The 17,601-nt window shown below is 37.7% G+C and overlaps 1 protein-coding gene across 1 annotated transcript in view; it reads right to left on the reverse strand.

Annotated features, from left to right (window-relative positions):
- The window catches only part of ANKFN1 (ankyrin repeat and fibronectin type III domain containing 1), a 263,593-nt gene that overhangs the window by 107,025 nt on the left and 138,967 nt on the right, over positions 1-17,601 (reverse strand). The window contains exons 5-6 of the mRNA XM_030881631.2: positions 16,487-16,681; positions 14,475-14,588 (exon numbers count right to left, since the gene is read on the reverse strand). Of these exons, the coding sequence (XP_030737491.2) occupies positions 14,475-14,588; positions 16,487-16,681 (309 nt within the window). The remainder of the gene's footprint in view (positions 1-14,474; positions 14,589-16,486; positions 16,682-17,601) is intronic.

Here is a 17,601-nt window from a genome sequence, read left to right on the forward strand (position 1 = left end):
GTCAGCGTCTTATAGTTTTCTGAGTACAGGTATTTTACCTCCTTAGGTAGGTTTATTCCTAGGTATTTTATTCTTTTTGTTGCAGTGGTGAATGGGATTGTTTCCTTAATTTCTCTTTCTGACATTTTGTTGTTAGTGTATAGGAATGCAAGAGATCTCTGTGCATCAATTCTGTATCCTGCAACTTTACCAAATTCATTGATTAGCTCTAGCAGTTTTCTGGTGACATCTTTGGGATTATCTACGTATAGTATCATATCATCTGCAAACAGTGACAGTTTTATTTCTTCTTTTCCAATTTGTATTCCTTTTATTTCTTTTTCTTCTCTGATTGCTGTGGCTAGGACTTCCAAAACTGTGTTGAATCATAGTGGCAAGAGTGGACACCCTTGTCTTGTTCCTGATCTTAGGGAAAATGCTTTCAGATTTTCACCATTGAGAATGATGTTTGCTGTGGGTTTGTCATATGTGGCGTTTATTATGTTGAGGTAGGTTCTCTCTATGCCCACTTTCTGAAGAGTTTTAATCATAAATGGGCGTTGAATTTTGTCAAAAGCCTTTTCTGCATCTGTTGAGATGATCATATGGTTTTTATTCTTCAGTTTGTTAATATGGTGTATTACATTGATTGATTTGCATATATTGAAGAATCCTTGCATCCTTGTATAAATCCCACTTGATCATGGTGTATGACCCTTTTAATGTGTTGTTGGATTCTGTTTGCTAGTATTTTGTTGAAGATTTTTGCATATATGTTCATCAGTGATTTTGATCTGTAATTTTCCTTTTTTTTGTAATATCTTTGTCTGGTTTTGGTATCAGGGTGATGATAGCCTTGAAGAATGAGGTTGGGAGTGTTCCTTCCTCTGCAATTCTTTGGAAGAGTTTGAGAAGGACGGGTGTTAGCTTTTCTCTAAATGTTTGATATAATTCACCTGTGAAGCCATCTGGTCCTGGATTTTGTTTGTTGGAAGATTTTTAATCACAGTTTCAATTTCATTACTTGTGATTGGTCTGTTCATATTTTCTATTCCTAGTTCAGTCTTGGAAGGTTATACCTTTCTAAGAATTTGTCCTTTTCTCCAGGTTGTCCATTTTATTGGCATAGAGTTGCTTGTAGTAGTCTCTTAGGATGCTTTGTACTTCTGTGGTGTCCATTTGTAACTTTTCCTTTTTCATTTCTAATTTTATTGATTTGAGTTCTCTCCCTCTTTTTCTTGATGAGTCTGGCCAAAGGTTAATCAATTTTATTTATCTTCTTAGAGAACCAGCTTTTAGTTTTATTGATCTATGCTATTGTTTTCTTTGTTTCTATTTCATTTATTTCTGCTCTGATCTTGATGATTTCTTTCCTTCTACTAACTTTGGGTTTTGTTTGTTCTTCTTTCTCTAGTTCCTTTAGGCGTACGGTTAGATTGTTTATTTGAGATTTTTCTTGTTTCTTGAGATAGGATTGTATTGCTGTAAACTTCCCTCTTAGAACTGCTTTTGCTTCATCCCATACATTTTGGATCGTCGTGTTTTCATTGTCATTTGTCTCTAGGTATTTTTTGTTTTCCTCTTTGATTTCTTCATTGATTTCTTGGTTATTTTGTAAAGTATTGTTTAGACTCCCTGTGTTTGTGCTTTTTATGGGTTTTTTCCTTATAATTTGTTTCTAATCTCAAAGCGTTGTGGTCGGAAAAGGTGCTTGATATGATTTCAGTTTTGTTAAATTTACCGAGGCTTGATTTGTGACCCAAGATGTGATCTATCCTGGAGAACTTTCCATGTGCACTTGAGAAGAAAGTGTAATCTGCTGTTTTTGGATGGAATGTCCTATAAATATCGATTAAATCTATCTGGTCTATTGTGGCATTTAAGGCTTGTGTTTCCTTATTAATTTTCTGTCTGGACGATCTGCACATTTGTGTAAGTGAGGTGTTAAAGTCCCCCACTGTTACTGTGTTACTGTCGATTTCCTATTTTATAGCTGTTAGCTTTTGCCTTATGTATTGTGGTGCTCCTATGTTGGGTGCATATATATTTATAATTGTTATTTATACCTTCTTCTTGGATTGATCCCTTGATCATTATGTACTGTCCTTCCTTGTCTCTTGTAACATACTTTATTTTAAAGTCATTTTATCTGATATGAGTATTGCTACTCCAGCTTTCTTTTGATTTCCATTGGCATGGAATATCTTTTACCATCCCCACTCTTTCAGTCTGTATGTGTCCCTAGGTCTGCAGTGGGTCTCTTGTAGGTTGCATATATATTGGTCTTGTTTTTGTATCCATTCAGCAAGCCTGTGTCTTTTGCTTGGAGCATTTAATCCCTTCACATTTAAGGTAATTATCGATATGTATGTTCCTGTTACCATTTTCTTAATTGTTTTGGGTTTGTTTTTGTAGGTCCTTTTCTTCTCTTGTGTTTCCCACTTAGAGAAGTTCCTTTAGCATTTGTTGTATGGTTTTGGTGGTGCTGAATTCTCTTAGCTTTTGCTTGTCTGTAAAGCTTTTGATTTCTCCATCGAATCTGAATGAGATCCTTGCCGGGTAGAGCAATATTGGTTACAGGTATTTCCCTTTCATCACTTTAAATATATCATGCCACTCCCTTCTGGCGTGTAGAGTTTCTGCTGAGAAGTCAGCTGTTAAACTTATGTGAGTTCTCTTGAATGTTATTTGTCGTTTTCCCCTGTTGCTTTTAATAATTTGTCTTTAATTTTTGTCAGTTTGATTACTAAATGTCTTGGTGTGTTTCCCCTTGGGTTTATCCTTCCTGAGACTCTCTGTGTTTCCTGGACTTGGGTGACTATTTACTGGAAATTTTTGACAAAAATCTTTTCACATATTTTCTCAGGTCCTTCCTCTCTCTCTTCTCCTTCTGGGACCCCTATAATGTGAATGTTGGTGCATTTAATGTTGTCTCAGAGGTCTCTTAGGCTGTCTTCATTTCTTTTCATTCTTTTTTCTTTATTCTGTTCTGTGACAGTAAATTCCACCATTCTGTCTTACAGGTTACTTATCTGTTCTTCTGCCTCAGGTATTCTGCTATTGATTCCTTCTAAGGTTTTTTTCATTTCAGTTTTTGTATTGTTCATCTGTTTGTTTGTTCTTTAATTCTTCTAGGTGTTTGGTCTTTAATTCTTCTAGGTCTTTGTTAAACATTTCTTGCATTCTCTCGATCTTGGCCTCGGTTCTTTTTCCAATGTCCTGGATCATCTTCACTATCATTATTCTGATTTCTTTTTCTGGAAGGTTGCCTATCTCCACTTCATTTAGCTTTTTTTCTGGGGCTTTATCTTGTTCCTTCATTTGGAACATAGTCCTCTGCCTCTTCATCTTGTCTGTCTTTCTGTGAATGTGGTTTTCGTTCCACAGGCTGCAGGGTTGTAGTACTTGTTGCTTCTGCTGTCTGCTCTCTGGTGGATGAGGCTTATCTGAGAGGCTTGTGCAAGCTTCCTGATGGGAGGGACTGGTGGTGGGTAGAGCTGACTGTTGCTCTGGTGGGCAGAGCTGAGTAAAACTTTAATCTGCTTGTCTGCTGATGGGTGGGGCTGAGTTCCTTCTCTGTTGGTTGTTTGGCCTGAGGTGACCCAGCAGTGGAGCCTACAGGCTCTTTGGTGTGGCTAATGGTGGACTCTGGGTGGGCTCATGCCAAGGAGTACTTCCCAGAACTTCTGCTGCCAGTGTCCTTGTACCTGTAGTGAGCCACAGCCACCCCCACCTCTGCAGGAGACCCTCCCACACTAGCAGGTAGGCCTGGTTCCGTCTCCTACGGGGTCACTGCTCCTTCCCCTGGTACCTGGTACGTGCACTACTTTGTGTATGCCCTCCAAGAGTGGAGTCTCTGTTTCCCCCAGACCTGTCAAAGTCCTGCGGTCAAATCCTGCTAGGCTTCAAAGTCTGATTCTCTGGGAATTCCTTCTCCTGTTGCGAGACCCTCAGGTTGGGAAGCCTGATGTAGGGCTCAGAACCTTCACTCCAGTGGGTGCACTTCTGTGGTATAATTGTTTTCCAGTTTGTGAGTAGCCCACCCAGCGGTTATGGGATTTGATTTTACAGTGATTACGCCCCTCCTACCATCTCATTGCAGTTCTCCTTTGTCTTTGCACATGGGGTATCTTTCTTGGAGAATTCCAGTGTCTTCCTGTCGATGATTGTTCAGCAGTTAGTTGTGATTCTGGTGCTCTCGCAAGAGGGAGTGAGCGCATGTCCTTCTGCTCCACCATCTTGAACCAATCTCCTCTGGCCTCTTCTTCTATGCTGTTAATCTTTATGAGCCTACTGGAGGCTGGAGGAGAGAGTTCATTCCTTGGTTTCTCCAGCTTCTAGAGGCTGCTTGCATTCCTCTGCTTCTGTGTCCCTTCTTGGTGTCCATTCATTTTGTTTTGGGTTTCCTTTGCCATGCAAAAGCTTATAAGTTTGATTAGGTCCCATTTGTTTATTTTTGCTTTTATTTCTATTGCGTTGGGAGACTGACCTAAGAAAACATTGGTACGATTTATGTCAGAGAATGTTCTGCCTGTGTTTTCTCAGAGTTTTATGGTGTCATGTCTTCTTATATTTAAGTCTGTGAGCCATTTTGAGTTTTTTTAGGTGTATGGTGTGTGGGTGTACTCTAACTTCATTGATTTACATGTGGCTGTCCAGCTTTCCCAACACCACTTGCTGAAGAGACTGTGTTTTCTCCATTGTATATTTTTGCCTCCTTTTTCAAAGATTAATTAACTGTAAGTGTGTGGGTTTATTTCTGGGCTTTCTGTTCAGTTCCATTGATCCATATGTCTGTTTTTGTGCCAGTACTATCCTGTTTTGAATACTGTAGCTTTGTAGTATTATCTGAAGTCTGGGAGGGTTATGCCTCCAGCTTTGTTCTTTTTCCTCAGAATTGCTTTGGCAATTCTGGATCTTTTATGGTTCCATATAAATTTTAGGATTATTTGTTCTAGTTCTGTGCAAAATGTCATGGGTGATTTGATAGGGATTGCATTAAATCTGTAGATTGCTGTATCAGTGTTTTATATTTCTCAGCATATAAGTCTCTCACCTTGGTAAGGTTTATTTCTAAGTATTTTTTAATGTGATTTTACTTTGTCTTTCTGTTATTTCATTGTTAATGTAAAGAAATGCAACAGAGTTCTGTATGTTAATCTTGTATCCTGCTACCTTGCTGAATTCGTTTATCAGTTCTAGTAGTTTTTGTGTGGAATCTTTAGGGTTTTCTATATATAATATCATATCATCTTCATATAATGACAGTTTTACCTCTTCTCTTCCAATCTGGAAACCTTTATTTCTTTTTCTTGTCTGCTTGCTGTGGCTAGAACTTCCAATATTATGTTGAATAAAAGTGGTGAGAGTGGGCATCCTTGTTTTGTTCCAGATTTTCATGGGAAAGCTTTCAGCTTTTCACCATTGAGTATTATGTTGGTTGTGGGTTTGTCATGAATAACTTTTATTATGTTGAGATGTGTTCCCTCTTTACCCACTTTGATAAGAGTTATTATCATGAATGGATGTTGAATTTTTTTTTTTTTTGCAGCCCACGGGCCTCTTACCGTTGCAGAGCACAGGCTCCGGACGTGCAGGCTCAGCGGCGATGGCTCACGGGCCGAGCCGCTCTGCGGCATGTGGGATCTTCCTGGACTGGGGCACGAACCCGTGTCCCCTGCATTGGCAGGCGGACTCTCAACCACTGTGCCACCAGGGAAGCCCGGATGTTAAATTTTATCAAATGCTTTTTCTGCATTTATTGAGATGATCATGTGGTTTTTGTCTTTTCTTTTGTTGGTGTGGTTTATCACATTGATTGATTTGCATATTTGGAACCATCCTTGTAACCCTGGGATGAATCCAACTTGACTGTGGTGTATGATCTTTAATTGTGTTGTTAGATTCAGTTTGCTAATATTTTGTTGAGAATTTTTGCATCTGTGTTCATCAAAGATACTGACTGTAATTTTCTTTTTTGGTATTTCCTTTTTCTGGTTTTGGTATCAGGGTGATAGTGGCTTCATAGAATGACTTTGGGGGTGTTTCCCCCTTTTCAATCTTTTGGAAGACTTTGAGAAGGATCAGTACAAGTTCTTCTTTGTATGTTTGGTGGAATTCCCCAGTGAAGCCATCTGGCCCTAGACTTGTTTGCAGGGAGTTGTTTTTGTTTTTTTAAACAGATTCTGTTTCACTTCTAGTGATTGGTCTGTTCAAATTATCTGTTTCATATTGATTCAGTTTTGGTGGACTGTATGTTTGTAGAAACTTGTCCATTTCTTCTAGATTGTTCAATTAGTAGGCATATAATTGTTCATAGTATTCTCTTACGTTTTTTTGTATTTCTGCAGTATCAGTTGCTATTTATCCTTTTTCATTTCTTTTATTGTTTATTTGGGTTCTCTCTCTTTTCTTGATGAGACTGGCCAGAGGTTTGTTGATTATGTTTACCCTTTCAAAGAACCAGCTCTTAATTTTATTGATTGTTTTTCTATTTCTTTTAATCTCTATTTTATTTATTTCCTCTCTGATCTTTATTATTTCCTTCCTTCTGCTGACTTTAAGTTTTGCTTTTTCTAATTCTTCTAGGTGGTAGTTTGGGTTGTTTGTTTGAGATTTTTCTTGTTTTGTTGAGGAAGGTCTGAATTGCTATGAACTTTCCTCTAAGAACTGCTTTTGCTTCATCCCATAGATTTTTGTATGGTTGTGTTTTCATGGTCATTTGTCGCAAGGTATTTTTAATTTTGCCTTTGATTTCATCACTGACTTATTGGTTTTTTAGTAGCATGTTGTTCAGTCACCATGTAATCTTTGTTTCTCATTTCTCTTTTTGTGGTTGATTTATATTTTCATACTGTTATATCAGAAAAGATGCTTGAAATCATTTCTACCCTCTTAAATTTGTTGAGGGAGTGTTTTGTGTCCTAGTACATGGTCAATACTAGAGAATGTTCCGTGTGCACTTGAAAAGAATGTATATTCTAGTTTTTTGGGGTGTAGTGTTCTGAAAATATCATAAGTCTTAACAGTTCTGTTACATCACTTAGGATATCTGTTGCCTTATTGATTTTCTGTCTGGAAGATCTGTCCATTGATATGAGTGGGGTGTTTAAGTCTCCTACTACTATTGTGTTTGGCAAAGGGATCATCATGTGCAAAGAACATGCAGCGGGGGAAATGGTTTAAGATCAGAAGGAAGGCCAGTGCGGCTGGAATGTAGGAGGTGAAGGGAAAAAAGAAAAAGACAAGATTTCTGCCTTCAAGGAACTCCTCATACCTTAGAGAAAAATATTCCAGAAACTCCTTATTACTCTATGGATCTATGCTTTTCCAAATATAACAGGAAGAAGACATCAGTGTCAGGAATAACCCTTCACTAGCTGATATAAAAACCCAGTTTCATGTTTGTCCTTACCTAGCTTACATAATTTTTTGAAATAGCAGATATGCTTTCATAAGTTGTTGGCTTAGGCTAATGCTAGTATTAGGTCATGTTTACTGAGCATACAGCCTGGCTAAGAAAGAGAACTGACTTGGAGATTGAATCAAGATGCCAAACTGACACATGCCTGCCTACCCTTTTTCTCTCCAAATCTCTTAAAAGATAAACAAGGTATGTAAAAATATATCAGTTATTTAGAAAACAAAAAAGTGAGCCATACATACCCATTTCTCTCCTCCTCATTTCCTCCTTAATTTCTAGCAGCCACTAATCTGTTCTTTACTTTTATAATTTTGTTATTTCAAGGGTGTTATATAAATGGAATAATACACTGTGTAACTTTTGAGGATTGGCTTTTTTACTCAGCATAATTCTCTGGAGATTCATCCAGGACGTTGAGTATATCAATAACTTTGTTCCTCTTTATTGCTGAGTAGTATTCAGTGGCATGAAGGTACCACAGTTTGTTTAACCATTCACCTGTTGAGGGACATCGGAATTGTTACCAGTTTGGGGCTATTACAAATAAAGCTGCTGTAAACATTTGTGTACAGGTTTTTATATGAACACAAAACTTTCACTTTTATAGAATAAATGCCCAGAAGTGCAGTTGGTAAGATGTATGGTATTTTCATGTTTAGTTTTTTAAGAAATTGCCAGACTGTTTTTCAGAGTGCCTGTATCATTTTACATTCCCACCAGCAACGTATGGGTGATCCGATATCTCTGCATTCTGGCCATTTGGTGCTGTCACTATTCTAAATTTTTTGGTACTGTGATATGCATGTAGTAATATTTCTTTGTGGTTTTAATGAGCCTTTCCCTAATGGAAACCTAATGAGTTATTATTATACAGTGGAACATGAGCAGAGAGTATTCTGAGAGGGAAAGTAAAAACTACTCTTGGGAAAATAGGTACCACCCTGAAAGGATCATTTGAAATGAATTTTGAATAAGATAATGGTAAGTAGGGTAAGAAAGAAAAAAATATAATTAGAGATTAGAGGAAAATACATAGGAAAGGAAATGTAATCAAAGTATACTACTTGAGTTTGCAATGTCAAAAACTTACACTCATAATAGTATAAGCATTGTTGCCTTAACTAAAAATAGAAATATAATTATATTGAGAGAATAAGAAAGTGTAGATGAGTGTGGTATTGTGAGAGAGTTAAATTCTTTTCTGTTATAATTCTAATTGCATACATAAGACCTGCAATTGCTAAATCAAAAAATAGCCATAGAAGCTTATTGATTAAAGTAGACAAGTAACTATGAGAAGTGGAGGCGTTAAAAAGCGGCTGGCTCTGAGGGGAAGAAGGATGGTAATAATGGAGCAAATAAGGGTTGTTTTTTCATTATAAATAAGCCTTTCAGTACAAATTTGCTTTTTAATACTATTCTTATAAGGATATATCACTTTGGACAAAAAAAAATTAAAAGTGTATAGAAAGAGACTCTCAGAGTAAATAAATTTAACTCTATACTTTTTACAAGAGACAAATGTATTTCAAATGTCATGGAAAGGATGAAAATGAAAAGATAGAAAAGACAGGAGGCAAATGGAAGCATAGAAAGCAATGTTAATTACAAACAGAAACTGAGTCAAACAGCATTAAGCAAGACAAATAAAGCAGCTTCTCAGAGATCAAAGATTAAAGGGACAAGTACTTTAGAAAAAAAACAGGGATTTAAATAACACACACACACATTCCGGCTTTATACCCAATGGGGTTTACACATTCTTTTCAAACACCAAGTATGGTACATATCCACGATTCATTGGTTAGCCACAGGTAAGAATTTTAAAAAATCTCAACAGGGTACAGTCCACATTTAAAATTTTTCTTATTGTAATAGACTACAATTAGAAATTAACAATAAAACTATGGCAAAAGATATGGCCAGTTAGAAGTTTAAGATAACTCATCTAAAAACTTTGGTTAAAGTGGAAATGAAACAAATTGTAAATTATTTATAAATAAGTGATCATTATAGCAATGCATTTTAAACTTTTTGGGTATGGACAAAACAGTAATCAGGGGAAAATTATAGCCTTAAAATCCATGAATTAGAAACAAAAATAAAGAAGTAAATTAAGTTTTCAAAAAAAAAACTAGGAAAGAAGTAATAAAGTAAATCCACGGAAAGCAATAGGAATTGGCAAAGCTAAAGCCAAACATTAATAAAATAGAAAATAAGCAAGAAACACATTTTATGAATCAGAAAAGTTAATTCTTCAAACAAACCAATAAAATAGACAAATGATCAACAATTCTAAAAAAAAGGGCACAAATACATGACTTTTGAGGTTCTAAAGGGTCTCTAACCACAGGGGAGATTTAAAAATTGTGTTCAACAGTATATCAATAATCATAATCCAAATGAAACGTCTGTAATTTGGTGAAAGATATCTACCAGAAGATTACAGTAGACATCATACTTAATAGTAAAATATTAGATGCATGTTGACAAAAGCAGGTAAGAGAGAAGAACACCTACTATCCCAGTTACTATACACAATATAATGGGAACTAGAATTCACATTGATTCTGGTTAATGAAGTGAGATCTGAAAAAGAATGCAAAGTATTAGAAAGGAAGGGACAAAATGATCCTTTCTTGAAGATGAAATGACAAAAAGTATTCATGAGGTGCAGGACAATCTACTGGGGAAAAAAAGGCTGTTACTAAGAGAGTTCAGTAAAGCAGTCAACTAAAGATTGTTTTAAAATTACAGTAGCTCTTCTACTGTCCCACAATAGCCCATTAGAGAATATCTTGAAAAGAGAGTTCATTTATAATAGCCACAAAAACTGTAAAATATATCCAGCATGAAACTTTACAGGAAAGAAGACCAATAAATAAATAAAATTATTAAACTTTCCTGAATATATAAAATTCAACTTTATTAGGAAGATATGTCATGGATGGGAAGTCTTTCCAAATTAATTTAGGAGTATGATGGTATCTCAATAAGATTTAAAAAATTAAAGTTGACAAGCCAATTCTAAAATTCATTTTGAAGGGAACATATTACCACAGGGAGGGACTTGCTATACCAGATGTTAAAATATACTGTGAAGTTATTATATGGCATTAGCATGAGTATAGGCAGATCAGTGAGACAGAGTATATGAATACATAAACATTTCCACTTCCAGTTTACAATCCCAGAAAAAAATATTCTCACAGGTAAGAGACACATACTAGGATTGCAACATTATGTAACAGGAAAAAAATTGAAACCACCTATGTTCATCCGTGGGAGAATGATTAAATACATTATGGCATCTCTGTCTATGGAATAGCAATACTATACAGCTATTTAAAAGAATGAAGATCCAAACACACTGACATATATATATTGTTGAACTGAAAAAAATCTAGCTGTGTAACTAGACAAATAGTATGATATTTATATTAGAGCACACAAACAAAACTATACATCTGTGTGTATATACATATATGTGTACGTGCATCAAGAAAGGATTTGTAAGGGTATACATTAAACTCGTAATAGAGATTAACTTGGTGATAGGGATGTGACCTTGGGGGAAGGGTAAATCTTGACTTTTTATTTTTCATTTGAGTATAGTTGATTTACAGTGTTGCATTGGTTTCAGGTGTACAGCAAACTGATTCAGTTATACATATACATATATCTATTCTTTTTCAGATTCTTTTCCCATTTAGGTTATTACAGAATATTGAGTAGAGTTCCCTCTGCTCTGCAGTAGGTCCTTGTTTGATTATCTGTTTTATAAATAGTAGTGTGTATATGTTAGTCCCAAACTCCTAATTTATCCCTCCCCACCACTTTTCCCTACAAAGGATTTAATAATTTGCTATTAAAGCCTTTGTAGGGAAGAATTAGGGTGGCAGTTTCTAATTTGTGAGGGAACAAGATGAGAAGAGAGGTGGGGAAGGGCATCATCCAAACCAGGGTGCTGCCCACATGCACTGGAACAACTACAGCAGCATCACGTCATTGGCAGACTCCAAAGTGTGACCACTTCAAGGCCTGCTTTTGAAAAAAAGCTAGAAAATAATTCATCCAGTAGATGGAAAATAGATGCTGCACTGCACCTGTTAAAGGATACCTTCCTATCCACCCCTAACCCTGCAAAGAGCAGTAAAATCACTTTTGAAAATGTTTTCTGCTTTGGGACTACTGGGAAATGACATATCCTCTGCAAATGAGAGCTCCAGGTAGGTCACCCAAGGCAGCGAGGAGAAAATGTGGAATGAAGTTCTGGCAATTGTCCAAAGCATCAGTGTATCTGAAATAAGTCTAGTTTTGCTCTGTAAGCCATGAAACCTGGTGAGATGGGACCAAAAGATGCAAGCGTTCTTTGAGTCCAAGGAGGAAACACCTAGAAACAGACTGTAGCTCTCTTAGCTTCATTTCTCTGTTTTCAGGGAAGATGCAGGCAGAAAAGTTCAGGGGGTCTCACTCAAAACTGTTTTCTGGGTTTTAAGCTGAAATTTACACCTTTAATCTCCAAATTGTGATGGCAGCTGGCCTGGTACATTGCCCTCAGGGCCTGAAGAAGGTGTATAAAGAGATGCTCTTTAAAATATTTCTGGATATCAACAAACGTTTTTTGAAAAAAGAAAACCCAAACCAAACCAAACCAAAACCCGACATGTTGATGAGTTGAGTGTAAATAAGAAGAAACAGAAGGATTCAGATTTTCTTTCAAAAACTGGCTTAACATGAAGGGGGAGAACATCCAGGTGTCAAAATAGGCTTGAGGTTTTGCTGAACCCAGAAATTCTGGAGAACAGTATGAGATGTTTTTGCCAAACCCTAAATACTGCAGGGTTAAACCTTCCCTCTAACCCGTTAGATAATTGCCATTTCATTCTGTGGATTTCTTAATTGTTTCGTCTCTTTTAATGCAAACAAAATAGCCTTGTCTCAATGTAATTTTGCTAATATTTTCATAATTAAATAATTACTTCGACCCTGAATTAAAAACTGTCCTGCTGTCTCTAGGTACAGTAGTCTGGCAGCTGTTTTAAATTTAAATAGCCCTTGAGAGCAGTCAGGTTAAGGACTCAATTTATAACCTTATAAATTAACAGAGGGAAACCTACTCCATAATGCAACAGACAATTCTATTTATAATGCTTAATTAAGCCCCTCCAGTCACTAACAAAACCCATTTGTGACCTTTCATTTCAACCTCCCCCAAATGCAAGTCTCCTGAGATGATATGTGTTAATATGTGAATGTTGATAGAATTTGCTGGCATTATGGTCAGGTATTATATACCTGATGGTCTGGATAAATTAGCTCCTGATAGTTCACTAATCAAATGTAAGAAAATGTCAAGTTGGGCAGCATTGATGAAACCCTTTAGCAAAGCCCTGGAGAGAGGTAAAAAGAAAGGAAAATGCCCATGTCTAATATTGCCTGCAAGCCCTTGCTCTGAATTTCAGAAAGTCTTGGCAACCAAGAGAAAGTATCAGAATTGTATTGAAGGATAGCTGTGGGCAGCCATTCTTGGTGGCTTCATTTATTTGCTATAAATGAAGGCAGCTTCAGCCTGCCTTCTCTTAGCTTAATACAGAAAACCCGAAGTGATAACCAATTCAATGCTGTTTTACCTAAGATATTAACAGAGTGGAGTTATCTGGAAAATTCCAAGTAACTCAGAAAGCTACAGGGTATGGGTAGACTAATGTTTGTAGACATAGGAGTGTCTCCTGGGAACAGGCCCTGGAAGGAGAAAGGAAGCACATATACTACTTGGACACTTTTGTGGCCCAAGGGAGTAGTAGGGACCTGAAGACAGGAATTCTTGGAATATGGCCTGGCATCTTGGAATATGTGTGGAGAGTCTTATCAGGTTTTAGGACCGTTCAGGGTATTTCCATATGTAGAGTCAGCATAATGTGATACTTATGGCTCTGCTGCAAGTCTTTAGGCAATCCTTAATTTCATTGCTTCAGTTTTCTCATCTGCAAAATGGGAACCATACAGTACCTACCTTATAGGGTTGTTGTGAAGAATAAATAGAGTTAATACATACATAGACTTTAAACAGTGCCTGGTGCATAGTAGGCACTATGTAAGTCTTGGCTGTTATCATCATAGCATCTCCATAAAATCTTTCTCCTGTGGGCTCTCTCCTTTCCCAGTGCTGCTATAGCAGTCAGGTCAGGCTGTTGTGACCTCTCTCCTGAATAGCTTCCTAATTCATTTCCTTATTCTAAATCCATATGTCTTCCAATACATCATACACAGTGTTTGCACTTAAATCTTTGAAAAGTCTACTTCTGATCTTGTCCCTATCTTATTCAGTGGTCTGCAGAGTTCATCACATAAAGTCTAAATTCCTCATTCTACCCCTTCGTCCTAACCCTAGTTTCACTTCCTAATTACATTTCACTGCTGCTTCTCACGAACCCTCCCCTGGAGCCACTGCAAGCTCCGTTACTCTCTTCTACTTGTTCTGGCATGTTTTTGCTTTTATACCTGTGCTCACTGTTCTCTCCACTTGGCGTTCACTTTCCTCCCAATATCTTCTGCTTCACTTCCCAGCTGTCCTTGAAAACAAGGCCTGATTGCCACTGCTACCCTGGGGCCTTTCTGATTCTGTCATTTAACCATCCCTCTTTCTTTTCTGACCTCCAATGTTGTTGTTTTAGTTCTCAACCCTAGTTACCTGCTATTACAGCTATTAATTTATATGCCCCCTATTTAGTATGTTCCATATCTTAGCCTCTAAGCCCTGTAAATCAAGGCTGATTCTTTAGTGTGTCCTACTCAGTCCTGTCCTGAACCATATGCTATGCACAGAGCAGGCCCTCTGCAAACAGGAATTAAATATTAATACTAATATTAATTGGGTCTGTGACTTATTCTTAGTCACTTTATTGCTCTGTGTTTGACTGCCTATGGAAATATTTCAACTCCAAAAAGTAAATAGGATGAAAAAATACCATCAGCAGGAAAAACAAACATACAAAATGCACAATTGATCCCCAAACAATGGACTGTTTTTTAAGAAGGAGCAGTCACAAAAATATTTGGAATCCAGTACCTTTATATCTGGTTACTACAGCTGCGTTGACACTAAGAGGCTCATGAAAGCTGACAGTGAGTGATGTGCTGCTGGTTACCATGAGACAAGCATTGGTTGGCACCTCAGGGGCTCCTGGGACAGAAGGAGAAGCACAAGGATCTTAATATAGCAAATCCTTTTCAAACAATGTTCCTGCCTCTTCAAAGGGTACCCCGAAACACACACTATGGAAACATTTGTTTGTAGAGCCTAATAGATTTTGCTTTTGAACATTTTCATTAGAAGTCTCAATGGCCTTTATTCATTGCTAGTGTGGTCTTATTTGAGCATTAGAACATCTTCTGAAGGGGTAAATAATACCAGTTAAGCCTTCTCAAATTATCTTAGAAACACAATAGGAGATTGGGCTGGACCAGTGGAGAGGAGGCCAGAAAGTGTTAGCAGGAACTGACATTGTAGATAGAGACTGTTACATTTCATAAAGTACTTTCATGTAAATCATTTCGTTGGAGGCTTTTTGCAAGCCTGTTGGGTAAAAAGAACGAGTAACAGCATCCCCACTTTTAGGATGAGGAAACTGCAGCCCAAAGAGGCCAAATTACTGGTTCAGGGACACAGTGAAGACATGGCTAGGATGGAAGCCCATGGCTCCAGATGCCCAATTCTGGGCTCTTGCCAGTATGGAATGCTAACTTGCCTTGCTCTCAGGCTGCTTCCAATTACATCAGGTACTATTTTTCTAAGAAAGACTTCATGGGCAAATGTCATGTCCACTGACCTCAGGTTTTAAAGGACTTCTGATCACTCTAGGTACTTTTTAACACCCAGAAGATGTTTTTAACATCCAGAAGATGTTTTAAAACAACCCAGAAGGGTGTTTTAACACCCAGAAGATGCAAATGTCATGTCCACTAACCTCAGGTTTTAAAGGCCTTCTGATCACTGTAGGTACTTTTTAACACCCAGAAGATGTTTTGTAATTTAGAAAAAATTTAAAAAATGGCATCAAGCCTAAAAATGTGACTGATTCTAGTATTAATCTGTCCTAAAATGAGGTACCATAGTAAATACATTTATCGAAACAATTGCTGAATATCTTTTTTAAAAAAACGTGTATCAGCATTGCTAGAGATTGTTAATGTTAAAAGCAGCCTTTCGTTAATGTTACTTAAGGTATTTGCTTCAAGAGAAAGGATTAGGCCTAGATTTGGCATTTAGTGTACAATACTACAGAAAACAAGAATTTCCCTGCCTTTGGTGTTTATTTATATCACAAAGCAGAGGCGGATAATTCCTAGCCTAATGAACCCATCTTTCCCTTATGTTTAAATTTTCAAGCCTAGTTTTTAGTTTTTGTTGTTTGAATAAGATCACCTGTTGGAATAAGAGTTTAATGTTTCACAAGTGTTCGGATTTTATATGAATTTTTATATCAAGGGCGGCACTAAGCAGTACCTTCCAGTGCTAATGAGTATTATCCAGAAACAAGGCTTTTCTTAAACTAACAGAAAGAACTGGTAAAGAGAATGGAAGTGCAGACAGCAGCGTAGTTCATGGGTTGATTGTCCTTCTCTGTTGCCTGTATTAACCAAAGGTCAGTTTATATAAGCTGTATATAGTAGAGAGTTGAAAACAACTTAAACTGGAGCTTGAAGCAGAAACTGGACAAATAGGCAAACAAATGGTTTTCCACCTCCACATCCACAAAATATAGACACTTCGGGCATCAGACCATCCAAGTCATTAGGCATTAGGGTGTAGCGGGTGGAAAGTGCTAGATGAGTATGACGTGGTGGAGGGAAGCCAGCAGCACTAAAGCCTCATGGCTGTTGCCAGAGAACCTATCAGGAGCCCGAAAATCAAGCAAGACAAAAGATCCTTTTACAGCCTCCCAGAGCCCTTGCTCCACATAGGCTGACAACGGCCATCCATGACCCTGTAGAGCTGCAAAAAATCAGTACAAGAAGGCCTGGCTGTCTCAAACCGGGGTTCAGTCTAGTTAAATGTACAAGTCCTCTGCTTATACTCACTGGCATGTTCAAAGCCTGTTTTCATGCGTCTGTAGAGTCGGTACCTCCACTCCCAAGCTTTCAGTTGTTTCTCTTTCTCTGTGTTGTCCAGGCTGAATCTTTCATTCTCCACCTGAGCAGACAGTTCACTCACCCTCTCCTGGGCTTCCTGCACCAGCGTGTTGAGGTGCATTGCTCGGCTTTCCAGGCTGACAACTGAAGGGAAAAAAAAGGGGTGACTCCCTTTTCTTTCTGGGGAAATGCTACTTCGTTGGCAGGATATCTGAGAGTCTACTATGGGTTTTTAAAAATGCCTGGGGAAAGTGGAATCTATGTTCATTATTAACTATCTTACTATGATAAGGTCTAATTGGTGACACCACGAGTTGATAGTACACCTATCAGCTTAAGAGATTCCCATTGCCCTCTGGCCCAGACAGCTGCCTAGCAGAGTTAATTAGAATCCACTAGTATGAGGCCCACTTCTGTTTCACATCGCACACGTTTGTTTCCGTGATCTTCAGAGGGACAAACACTAAGGGGCAAAAGCTTTGTAGGACTAGGAAGGCCTTAAGAAAAGTTGTCCATGAGGCAAGTTGCATTCTGCTGAAGAATATGTTTGTTTTTTTGTTTTTGGTGTTTTTTGTTTGTTATATTCTTCCCAACTCATAGAGATTTTTGTATGTGTGTCTTAGTGGTAATTTTGTTCTTGTTAATCAATTTACTTATTGCTAACAAAGTGTTCCACTATTGCTGCCCCAGTAGAGCTAGTGAGTCCTGATGGTTGGGTGACTTGGGTGTGATCAGACATTGATCTTTGATCAGTTTGATCTTTGATTGTGGTCTGATTGGAGGAACGGTTTCTGGAGATGCCCATGCCCAGGAGAGCAAGTTGTACTGGCTCCTCTTGCAGAGAGAGGTTGTCAGGCTTGATATTTCTGTTTTATTCAGTGTGTGATAATCTTTATTTGATTCACATCACATTGTTTACCCAACCTTCCCTTGTGTGAGAGAACGTTCATGTCAATGATAGAACATTTCAAATTCTTAGGTCAGGTTGGGAGTCTGCTTCTTGCTGTTTACTCGCAGCACTCATGCATGTGAGGGCCTGCCTAGGTGGTCACTTGGTCACTTCA

The sequence above is a fragment of the Globicephala melas genome, chromosome 20 (assembly GCF_963455315.2).
Source record: "Globicephala melas chromosome 20, mGloMel1.2, whole genome shotgun sequence".
Taxonomy (NCBI): Eukaryota; Metazoa; Chordata; class Mammalia; order Artiodactyla; family Delphinidae; genus Globicephala; species Globicephala melas.